The following is a 12,044-nucleotide window of genomic DNA, read 5'->3' as shown; positions in this document are numbered from 1 at the left end:
AATGGGGAGGTGGGGCCGAGTTTGAAGTATACCTTTAATGTAATATTACAACATCAACACCAACATAAATTGTAAGAATACAGCTGATACATTGGATATAACAAGATCTACACATCAAAAAGTGGAGCAATTGGGGATCAGCACCTTGTCTGAGACTCACTCACACAGTACCATAATCACACACACTACCAACAGCAACACAAACTTTCTGTCAATGACCTGTGTGTGTGTGTGTATGTGTGTGTGTGTGTGTGTGTGTGTGTGTGTGTGTGTGTGTGTGTGTGTGTGTGTGTGTGTGTGTGTGTGTGTGTGTGTGTGTGTTAGATGTGACTGAAAGGAGGCTGCAGGCAGGAAATCCATACTGCCGGTTGGGATAAGCCCAGCTCTCTCAGACCAGCATTATCATTCCCGACCTGCTTTTGTCCTGCAACAGACGCATTCTTTCTGCCCTGACTGCTTCTCTCTGACCACTTTCCAAACAAAAGCATACAACTGTGAAACTAAATCAAAAAAACACCAAAACAGGTCTCAGCTGCACTAATCTGTTGTTAGTTTTTTTGTTCCATCACCTCTATAGCATGCATATGCATGTTCAACCCCCAGAAATGCATTTCTAAGAATCACTGAGTAATCAAAAGCCCAGAAAAAGAACAAAACTCTCCAAAATTACACTCCACAGCACAGCCCGCTATATATAACATTAACCAACGGAGAGGATGGGAGGGGTGGAATGGGAGGTGAGGGTGAAAGAGAAATGAGGACGGGGAGAGAATCATGCCATGTAATAATAGTTTTAGAGCGAGAGGGAGAGGTTCCAGGTTGATACTCAGCTGTGAAGCACACAGAGGGGATTCCTCTGTGCAACAGAGGCAGCTTTGTCTCACCAGCCTATGACTAGAATAGATGTTACAGTCTCTGTTGGCAGTGAGTTCTGCTTGAAAAGGGGCTATGGGAAGAGGAACGGATAGAAATATAAACTGAAGTAGGAATGAAAAAGTGCAACAAAAAGGGGAGCTAAAAAACAATTCCCTGACCCCACCGTACTCTGGTTTTCCCCAGGCAGGCATGCTGCAGCCCTACGATCCTGCCTTTAATGGAGGCTAAAAAAAATAAATAAAAAAAAAAGAGACAAGGTTATAAGGTTGTAAGAGCAGGAGGGAGGTGTCCATTTCATCGCCTTCATGAGAAAAGGGAGAAAGTGGAGGAAATATTGTTGAGTCATGTCTCTGGTGAGAGGGATCAGTGCGATGAGGTGGACAGGAAAGAGAAAACATGGGTTGAACCGGCTGAAAATGGAGCTGTAAGAGTTGGAAATTGTCTGTTTTATGGCGCCTCCGGGGAGCAATTTTGTCCAAGAGCCAGACGACAGACAGTCAGACTAAAGGAAGGTCATTTTCTTACTAGCTGTTAATTCTCCCCTAAAACAAAGCAATATTGTTGAAACAGTGCAGTTTGTGACTCTTAAGGTTGCTACACTGTCATTCCAGAGCACAGGAGTGTTATTGACTTCCTGGAAATAAATGACACAGCATACCTATAATCCATAAATAATGAAGTACACAGTGCCACAGTGTAAACTATGTTCACTGCTGCTGCCACCAATGACTTCTTCCTGAAAAACTGCTGCTTTGAAGCTTCCTCTCAACACACATTTCTATTTTCTGGTGCTGTGATGTAATGGAGAAACTGAGTTCCAACGCTGACCCAAGATCAGTGTTCCTATCTCTCTGATACTATCTAGAGAAGAGGAGGTGGGTGGGTATGCCTCACCCCGTCATAGATCAGCTTTGTGACCCTTAAGCCATCCATCAAATTTTATGAGCCAATCAGTGTTTGCTTCTGCTTGGACGAGTTGAAGCTGGCCTGTTGATGGTTCTTGCTTTACGTTGACATGACCCTCTCTGGATATACATACACAGACATAAAATAACAACAGGAGAACAATAAATATTCTAAATGGTCTACAAACGGCTACACCGGATCTTGTATTTTTACTAATAGTTGAACTAATAAAGCAGAGTCAGAGCAAACACACAAAGCCCTCTGTGTCCGGCGTTTAGAGCGAAACTGTCTGCCCAGTGGACAGCGAAGTATTTCTCAGAATCCAGGAGTGTTCAGAGCCAGAGCACACTGGCTGTGCACAGAGCCATCTGGCCGGCAATTCATACACACATGAAGATACACACACAGACTCATGCACACAATTTACTCAAATAAAACCACACAGAAATATTTATGCCGGGATGCGTGATGCTTTTGATTTACAGCAAGCTTTTTTTTAAATTTTTCTTGGACTGCAGTCTGCATGTATCTTATTTTAAGCCGTTCTCTCAGTTTGAACTTTAGTTTAGCTTATCTGACTAACCCTAACCCTAACCCTAACCCTAACCCTAACCCTAACCAGGGTAAATGCCTTGTTTAGTGTTGGGGTTAGTTAGGATTAATTACTCTGTAAACTGTCACATTCATCACACAAATCTCTTTTTTCTGTAAAATATGGAAATGTACAATATCTTTCACACTGATTAACTTGCTGTGCACATTTAGATAACTATTCAACACTTCACTGCAAAAAAATTATACTATATGGTTGCATTAAGTTCCATATACATCCTTTTATGCAACATGGAGGCCTTTCAAGTAAGAAAACACTCATCATATTATGGTAAGAGTGAACTGCTCCCTTAAAAACATGACATGAAATATTTTAGCAGCAGGAATTCCTGGGAGGGTGTGGTTGCTGGGTTGTTTGGGACTGGACAAAAACAGGCCACAAGTTTCCATCCATCCATCCAACCATCTCTCTCTCTCTCTTTCTTTCTTTGTCTCTCTCTCCCTCTCCATTCGCAGAGGAACTATCCGCCTGTTTTCACTCTCTCAGGGGGGTCGTTTAAATGAGGCACTGACGTCACGGCCGGGAAACCTGAGGTGACCTCTGTCGAATCTTTATTAAAATAACAGGATTGGCACTCGCACAACGTCTAATTAAGAGAGTTGAGACCAGAGTGGTGATTCTCTGTGGTGAAACCATTTTTGAAAACAACAGGGATTAAAAGCATATTTGTGCTGTCTAGGTCTCAGGCTTTTGGGAGTGTGGAAGAAATTATTTGTTAAAGTTGGAAAAGATATCAATATTTTGTTTTGTATCTTAATATTTACTGTACTCCCTCAAACTAATAATTAGACCATGCCATTAACTGTCTTAAAACAGCAAATTGCAGCTAAAGGATGCAAACACATATGCACGTGGACACACGTGCACACACCAGCCCATGACTCACAGCAGTAACAGCCCTGACTTTAGATGATTTGGGTTTAGAGGAAGCTCCAGGTGGACAGAGTGTCCTTTTGGAGCCTGTATGACACAATGTTGTGCTAAAGAGGCACCAGTAAGAGCTGGGTGAGTCTCTACTGCAGAGAGACAAGACTAGAGGAATGCTACAATTTACACAAGCTAGCGTGGTGGATAATATGTTGGTGTACTTTCTGTCTCCTTCTCTGGCTGGACCCAAGTGAGAGCCGTGTGTGCTGCTGTTGAAAGAAGACAGTGAGTCTGCAGCCGTGCTGGCAGCTCTGTGAGGCTGTACTCATGCAAAGCGCTGCTTTCACACATACATGGATATTTTACAAAACGTTGCTTTTTCTATGCATTTTGGGCTTTTTGTCCACACAAATGCAGTTTTTGGTCCTGAAATAGACCTTTTGGAAAAGTCCTTCGAGGGTGCTGCCAAATAGTACTGATGCTAACTTTGCTTTACAGGTTTACACTTATTTGTACAGTTAACTCTTCGACTTTTACTGAGGAACAGAACCATCAGAAGGCGCCACAGAGATCACTGCTACACAACCCAACACCCCCAAGACTGCCGCCAACGTCGCTGGTTTTGGACAAGACCTGATCACGAAATCACAAATCCAAGCTCCATGTCTTTGCCAGACTTCGTAACATAGGGGCAGACCTCTAGAAGCCTGCCCCAAATAGATTTTATTCAGGTGTCTGATGGGTAGGGTGCCAGCATGGGTCAGGTGTAGGTTACAAAACTTACAAACATATCAGATGAATGACCATGTTAAGAGGAATAATATAGGCTTTTCTTTATTTAAATCAAAATTCTCTAGACTTTGGCAAAAGATTCACAAAGTCTAGAGATTGAATATCACCTGGAGATTTGAGTGTTGATGCTGTTTCCTCTGTAGATGATGTCTGTCACCCTTGACTGAACCCACGCTGTCATCCTCACTGACTGAGCATGTGATCTCATTGCTGTCAGTTTGTCTCCTCTCTCCATATCAGCTGTTCTCATCTGCAGCGTCCCTTCATGGGAACTGGTTGTGGCTGTGCAGCAAGGTGATACACCCAACAATGAACAATTGTCAGAAACAGTTGATGCAATATTAAAAAATCTGGGCCGTGTCCCAACACTTTTCACGACATTCAAAACTTTTGGGAAGTGTGAAACTTCCTTCTAAAGACTATATTTTGATTTTAAGAGCAGTGGCCTGGTCTGAAAAGAGTCTTGGGTGTGATAAAAAAAGCTAACCAAAGCGCTGTGGGAACAAGCTGTAGCTTTTTAAGGGTAAGTGCGCCCGTCATCTTTAAATAGAGGACACATGCTTAATCCAGAACAGTGGAAAAACACAGTGAAGGAGGTAGAAGAGGCCCCCTACATTGTTTTACTGAGTGATCCCTGAAGACCACGTAAAGCCAACTGGCACAAATAGTGGGTGCCTGATGACAGTAAGAAGATGGTGGCTGACAATTATGTGCAAAGGCACTCTCTTTAGAATAAACATCCGACAAGGTCACTGTCATTAAAACCCACCAAGCCATTGTGAGACAATGCTGTATTATGCACAACATGAAGGACAGCCGAACACAAAGTGCAAGAGTAAAGCAGGCAGGTTGTTCTAGACAGCAGATGTGCAAATACTCAACCAAAACTATGACCACTTGACTGTCTTCTAAATTGAATTCTTTTCTAAATAAAGCACAGTATAATTGCGGTGGTTTGTTTGGGTGTTATATCCGCTAGTACAGCTGCTATTCTGCAGCAATGTCTTAACACTTTATTTCAAAATCATACAAGCAGAAATCTTAAATCCCCGAAGGCCAAACATGGTGAGACCACCAAATTTGAATAAAACCATGAGTGCAACCAGCCACCCATGAGGGACGTTTTCAGTTCAAAAGCAAGGATTCCTTTCCCCAAACCATTCTTGGAAAATGCATTCAGAGCAAACAATGGACCACATGTCAACGCACCATACATTCAGTTTAGGATGGGAAGTGAAGTGTAGTATGAAGAGGCATTGAGTGCGCCCACCAGTCAACACAGGTGTCAAAAAAATACACAAAACAGATGATCCCCAGGAAATCTGACCAATCCCAGAACAGATTCTAATGTATACTGCATTGCATCAGTGGTCCTCCATCAAAGCCCAAATTTGAGCCAAGAAATCCTGTCCTGCCAGCCCTGCATGGCAGAAAAGGTTTGTAATTTGACAAATATGAACTTCAGAAACCCTCCATGTTTCACATCTTATATCAAAGGAAATCAGTGACACAGAAAAACAAAAAATCCCGAGTTGAGTTTTTTTCTGCACTGTGATGCCGTATTGCTGCTTGTGAGACAGATTACGGGATGGAAAGAGAAGAGAAACAGGAGGAAGAGGAGGACACACTGACAGGATGTTCTGGTGAGTTTGGACAGTGCTGCAGATTGGAGCAGAGAGTAACACACCAGTCCAAGTGAGCGTCCAGCATATGGCCTATCTCAGTGGGACATTCAGTCCTCAACCACAACGCCCCCTTAAATATTTGGTTTCCCCTTATCCTACTCTGCACCCACACACACACTGATGATCTCTCCATCCTCTACGAAGGAAATGATAGATAAGAGTCAAGGAAGAGCTGAAAGGACGATGATTTTATGGCAGGCAAGTGAGAGAGAGTCTCGAAGTCTCTCTCTAGATCCCAGTGGCTGTTTGGGTGTGCATCAGCAGAACGGCGCTGAAACAGATAATCCCTGGACACTTCATGTAAATTACTGTCTCTCTCGCAAAGCCTAGACTTGCCAAAACACATAGAGTCACAGTGGTCAACAAGGGTGAATAAGATAAACATTACATCTCTTCTTACACACAAGGGATGCAATCTTGTCATGGAAACAGTGAGTCAGAATGCCAAAGGAATGACCATGGCTATCTTATAGGGTGTTAACTGAAAATAAAAGTCTATTTTATGAAAAGGGTCGTGTAAATACTCTGGAGAGGGATTTGCAGTGAGTTATCCTCAGTGTAGTTTTGTTCATTTTTAAAGCGCACAGCGCACACAGGCTCTTTCCTCATCAGGAATTAGCCTTCAATGACAAATTTAAGAAAATAACATGACAGAGAGAAAAGAGTTCAATGGTAAACTTGTTTCATGTCTGTAATCTATTCTTGTTACAAACTACAGAATAGTAATGCTTTAATATCAGTGCTTTAATCCTGCATTCACAATCTCGACTATTAAATTAATTGCTGTATTCATAAAAAAAGCCTACAGAAAGACTCGGTTGAGAGGCTGAAACTCCTTTAATAATACAATAAAATAATCAGAATTTCCTTGAAGGTTACTTTTTGGATGAGGACTTAAAATTAAACTCTGAGGCCATCTAGTGGTGACTGTTACCTGTCCTACGCACTGGGAAATATCCAAAAATAATGTGTAATGCAAAGTATGAAATATAAAAAGTAAGGTAAAAACAAATATATATATACTATCAAATGATGATATTGTTGATTAAAATAAAGTCTATAAAATGTAAAATGAGTAAAAAGCTCACACAGGTCACACCGGACACTGCTTTTCACTGATCTTAACATTCCACCCTCTCCATCGCCTCCTCCTCCTCCTCTCTCCTTGGAACCTTTTCTTTTCTTCTGCTCCTGCTACAAATTCTCATGTCTTTTACCGCCCTGCCTCATCCTCTCTGCCCTCTCCTCAGACTACAGAAGACCACCTGTGGTCCATTGTCAGGGTCAAAAGTTGAGGGGAAAACCAATCCTCCCATGGGAAGCGGACAGAAAAGTGCAGGGAGCTATTTAAAGTCTTCTCGATAATGAGGAGGCACGGCTGGAATCCTGGAGCCATGTTCTCTTTCATCATAAACACACACCCGCCTCTCAACAGCCATAATTAATGCACCCAGCTGTGACTCCATCAGTCAACCTGGAATTACAGAAGTATAAACTGAGAGATGTCTGTGTGTGCAACAAGTTCTACTCATATAAGTGATGAGCCGATCAAGCTTCTCTCAAAACTAATGAAATTTAGTGTAATTGTACTTTCAATTGTACTTTGTACTGCTCGTATAAAGTCACTTAATTCATGAAAATGCAAGTTTTCTGACTATAAAAACACGCCAACCTTTCAGGGAGGTTGTTGCAATAAATTGTTCCAATAAATATAAAATGAGATAAACTGGTTGTAAACAACATATGGCAATCAGCTGTAGAGGCTTATTTTGGCAAATCCTTTAACTCTCTGATGTTGAACCAGCCTGCTGTGGCTTCTTCTCCCAGCCCAGTGTTTATTAATAAACCCAAACAGATCTGAGGTAGTCATGGTCACACATAGCAGCACACTGACTGAGAGAGAGGCTGGGTCAACTGTCTCTACCACCCCCCCTCCACCCCTCAGTTCATCCGCACACACTGCTCCCGCTCACTTTGCTTTGTCGTTTGAACCACAACTCATTTCTAACGGATTGATCCTGAGGATAACGCGTAAGGCCAGAGGAAACAAGCACACAAAGAAGTAAGTGCAATTATATCTCATATTTGCGTGTGGCGGTTTCTGTAATTGACATTGATCAAATTTGAATGGAAAACCCTGAAGAAACAAAGCATTCGAACCGCTCTCAAGAATCTTTCAGAAGGCTAACTCTATGAACTCATTTTGCAGTTGAAAAACAAAACGTGCGTCACATGAAGTTTGGAGGAAAGTTTGTTTTTCATGTTAAATGTAAAAGTACATTTTCAGAATGCTCAGCAAATATAGGCCAGCGCTGTCTTTGGGTGGTGGAGTCTAAAGGAATGTGACTTGTGCCCATGCCTGTCCTACAGCAAGACAGCTGCTGACTGTCATGTCTTCCCGGGGGCTTTGGTCAGCCATGCACGGCACAACGCTCTCAGGTCCTTAAGCAGTGGGGTCACACAGAAGCGAGTTGCTGGTGCTGGACATTTTTGTATCTGACCTAGTTTAACACAAACGCTGGAGCTGTGTCTTGAAAAAAATCAGTCAAGGAGGTTTTGGCCAGGGGACTGCAGCTATCAAATGAATGTCACACTTGTTTTCCATGCCCTGCCTACATTACTAACCTCTGCCAGTGACAGCATTGGGCCATTTTGATCAATTTACTCTCAGGGAGTCTCTGGCCAGCCTTGGCAAACACCTTGAAGGGTGTAATTACAGCTACATTATCCACCAGGGGAGAGTGCAAATGCCCATCCGTCGGCACAATGACATGTTATGATAATCTCCTCTCTAATGTAATCTGTGTAATACCACTTGCTGGAGCTTCAGACAAAAGACCTTTGAGTGTGTTTACACCAATGCTGCTGCAGTGTTCATGTGAATGCATGAAGAGACTTGTTTGAGGTGTGTATGTCTGATCATTGCCAAGCAGTCAGTTGGTCCTTGGGGCATCCACACTAGTGGGACAGCTGCTGGTAGCATACCGTCTGCTGAAGTGACTGCTTGCACAGCTCTACATGCCTGTATGCGCTAATGACAACAACATAGCTTATGCAGACATCTGGCCAAGATATTAATTGAACTCCTCTGTTGACTTGTCATCAATGCAGGGCAGCCCTGATATTTGTGACATGCAAGACGAATGTCAACAACTACAGCTATCATGCTAAATATGCATCAACTACACTGTCTAACATACAAATTGGATTTTGTCAGGGGATGAGCCGGATGTAAAGGGGAGTGCTACGTCGAAAGTGGTTACAAGAATTAGGCGAAACCAATGGAGGACCTGGATGATAACATTTCATCTCCTAGGTTTGAACCTCTTTTCATTAAAGAGGAGGAAGCGGATCCGGACATAACCCTGATGGAACAAAGAGAATGCAACACAGGACAATCTGGACTCACCTTTACAGGAACTCAGCTGAATCAGTCGGCTTTGATTAAGCCATACTTACAGGAGATGGATGAGTTACTGAAAAGCTGTGAGGAGCTAACCGGTATTCCTTTTGGCTCTCACTTCTCAGCAAGTTACAATGAAACAAGCCTGACTGAATCAACCCATTGCCATAGCAAAGAGGACAACGCAGAGGAGAGCTATGGAGAAAGCAGCATTGTTCCCCAAGCATATCTCTCCACAAGCTATATTGACACACACATGGATGTGACTGGAACAGGAGACCAGCAAGCACAAGCTCCGTCACAAGGCTTGGGCGCCATCATCAAAAGGTGTGGAGCCACCACAGATGCTTCTCGCCAGAGAGAAATGCCTCTAACCTCAGCGGGTAGCAAACTCAGTGACAGCATGGTGGAGTATGAGGGTCAGCTGTTGGGGATGTTGGCCATGCTGGAGAGCTGTATGGATGAGGCTGGGATGGACTTTGAGCCTCAAGACTGGGCTGCCGATGGAAGCCAAGAATATGTACACATCAGTACGAGTCCTCATCTTTGTAGGGGTGCAACGCTGGTGCCCATTCAGCAAGAGAGGCCAATGAAGTTGGAGGCCCAGCCGATGCAATTTGAATCCTGGGCTGGTCAACATGCAGTTGGCGGTGAAGTTTCCAAGGAAAACAGACATGAGGCGACAGAAGGTTCAGCAACAAATGGAAGTCAGCAGAATTATGTGCTTAGCTGTGACAATATGGGTGGCTTCTCAATGGAAAGAGCAGAAAGGCAAGGGAATGTGAAAACAAACACTCTTGACCTTCAGTTCGGCATTTCAGAGCCATCAATGCCATCAGAAATGCACTGCGAGGCGACAAACACAGGATATATTTCTACTAATGAAGACACGAATGGAGACGTAACTGGGATTGAAGTAGACAACGCTGAATTGCCAGCTGAAGAGGGACAGGAGACCAAGATGAACACCACTGATCTGAGATCTGGCATGAATGACCTAGGCACAGTGGGGTCTCAGATGGAGGCGTGCATAGAGGAGGTACAGCAGTTAGAGAAGAGGAGGGAGGAACTGCTGGTGGAGGTGCTGAAGTTGAGAGGGAAGAAAGATAGAGAAGAAGGGGAGACAGAGGAGCCAATTGACAGCAAAGTGGCAGAGTTGATGAATGTGCTGAAGAGGGAGGAAGAGGGGAGAAGAGAGGAGAGGAAGAGGGAGATTCAGAGCCTCAGGGAGGAGAGAGCAGAGGAGGAGAGAAGGATGTGGAAGGTGAACCTGGAGAGACAGGGGCTGCAAGAGGAACTCAGGAGGCTGAAGAGGAGGCTGTTCACCGTGGCGAGGGACTGTGCTCAAAACCAGCTGTCCCTGAACACCCAGCACCGCGAGGTGGAGCTGCTGAAGAGGGAAGAGGTAAGAAACTCCTCAAGGAAACCATTGTCAGTTCATTATATTTCTAAGGAGACTTACGCATGAAACTTTTTCTTTGTCCTTCAGGAGAAGCTGCAGTCAGTGGTCCTCCAGCTGACAGAGGAGGGCTCCCAGCTCAGGACAGTCCAACAGCAACAGCTCTTAGTCCTTCAAACAGAACTTCACGCCCAGAGCTCCAGTCAGACGGCCAGCACCCAGGACGAGCTGACCCAGTGCAGGAGGCACTCCTGTGAGGACATCCAGCAGTATCTGCAGGGTGGGCTCAAAGCGCTGGAAGACAGGTGCTCTCACTGTCTACAACTGGTTTTGCTGACTAAAAATTACATTTGTATTTGGTCACAGTAATTATTCTCAATTGTCTTATTGTCAATGGCTGTCTTGGCCAGGTATGAACCCATTTTGCTGGCGATGCTGAAGAGGAGGGAGGTAACAGCTGGAGCCCTGGTGAAAGCCAAAGAGCAGGCCCAGGAGCTGAGGGCGCAGCTGAGACCCCTGAAGGAGGAGATCCAAAAGCTGAAGCTCCAGAGGGCTTGTTTGGAGGAGAAACTGAAACTAATTTATGGACAGAGGAGAGAGGATGTAGGGCAGTACAAGGTAAGAAAGATGGCAGGTTGGGGGGGACATGCAAAATAGGCAAAAAGAGACTGAAGCCAGTCCTTCAGCTGGTCATCCATCAAAGGCAAAGCAATAAAGCTACACCATTGTTACAGGAGACAGTGTACTGCCTGGAGGAGAGCAGCAGAGAGCTGAAGACAGAGTTAAACATTCAGAAGAGAAAAACCAAAGAGATAGAGGAGCTGAGAGACAGCCTAACTAAACAACTACTCCTGTACAGGTAAGATATGTTCATCTATTCTGTAGAATTTGAAAAAGCCTTCAGGAAGAGTTCTAATTAAATCATTTTCCTTACAGGGCGGCCATCGAGGAACATAACAAGTGTGGTGCAGAGGAGAAAACATGATTGCCTGTTCTCGACTTAAAAAAAGGAGTTCCGTGATTTAATTAAACTATTATTTTTTACTGCAAAATAGTGAACTCCCACGATTTCATAAATGCACTTTACACATACTAAGAGACATGCTGATGCTGAGAAAAAGGCTTGACAAGAATTTTAGAACAGTCTGTAAAGATGAACTATACTGCTTGTAGAAAGGTTTTTGTTATGAATAAAGCTTTTGTGTTCACTGCAACCTGAGCATGACTGACGGGTTAGCGCTGCTGCACGAAGAGCAGAGAGGGGTTTCATGTACTTATAAGGTCAACGCGGCTGGAGAACTAAACAGTGGGACACGGCACGGAGTAATAGAGTGAGTATGTTTGGCAGACAGGAAAGTACCGAGACGTCACAACCAACACATAAAAAGGTCTGAGCCAAGTGTCATGAGGCACAACCGACTCTCTGACTAAAAGGATTATTTAGGGTTGTTTAAAAACACTTCAAGCTGAATAGGACAATGAGACCCCGTTAACACTTAGGGA

General features: G+C 43.9%; 1 protein-coding gene across 1 annotated transcript; it reads left to right on the top strand.

The window, feature by feature from the left end:
* The first annotated feature begins 8,956 nt into the window (after positions 1-8,956).
* On the top strand, positions 8,957-11,753 carry sync (syncoilin, intermediate filament protein). Its single transcript, XM_070985235.1, has 5 exons — positions 8,957-10,547; positions 10,632-10,846; positions 10,952-11,159; positions 11,276-11,400; positions 11,478-11,753. The coding sequence occupies exons 1-5, from the start codon at positions 9,021-9,023 to the stop codon at positions 11,524-11,526; spliced, it is 2,124 nt and encodes a 707-aa protein (XP_070841336.1). The 5' UTR covers positions 8,957-9,020; the 3' UTR covers positions 11,527-11,753.
* Positions 11,754-12,044: the final 291 nt, after the last annotated feature.

The sequence above is a fragment of the Chaetodon trifascialis genome, chromosome 17 (genome assembly GCF_039877785.1).
Source record: "Chaetodon trifascialis isolate fChaTrf1 chromosome 17, fChaTrf1.hap1, whole genome shotgun sequence".
In the NCBI taxonomy this organism is placed as follows: Eukaryota; Metazoa; Chordata; class Actinopteri; order Chaetodontiformes; family Chaetodontidae; genus Chaetodon; species Chaetodon trifascialis.
Note: the sequence above shows the minus strand (reverse complement) of the source record. Positions and strands in the feature narration are given on the sequence as shown.

What these genes read in the sequence shown, in the direction of transcription:
- sync (XM_070985235.1), top strand. Translation starts at nt 9,021, where the DNA reads ATGGAGGACCTGGATGATAACATTTCATCTCCTAGGTTTGAACCTCTT. An exon ending in AGCTGCTGAAGAGGGAAGAG is followed by an intron (nt 10,548 to 10,631) that starts GTAAGAAACTCC and finishes TTTGTCCTTCAG; the next exon opens with GAGAAGCTGCAGTCAGTGGT. An exon ending in AAACAACTACTCCTGTACAG is followed by an intron (nt 11,401 to 11,477) that starts GTAAGATATGTT and finishes TTTTCCTTACAG; the next exon opens with GGCGGCCATCGAGGAACATA.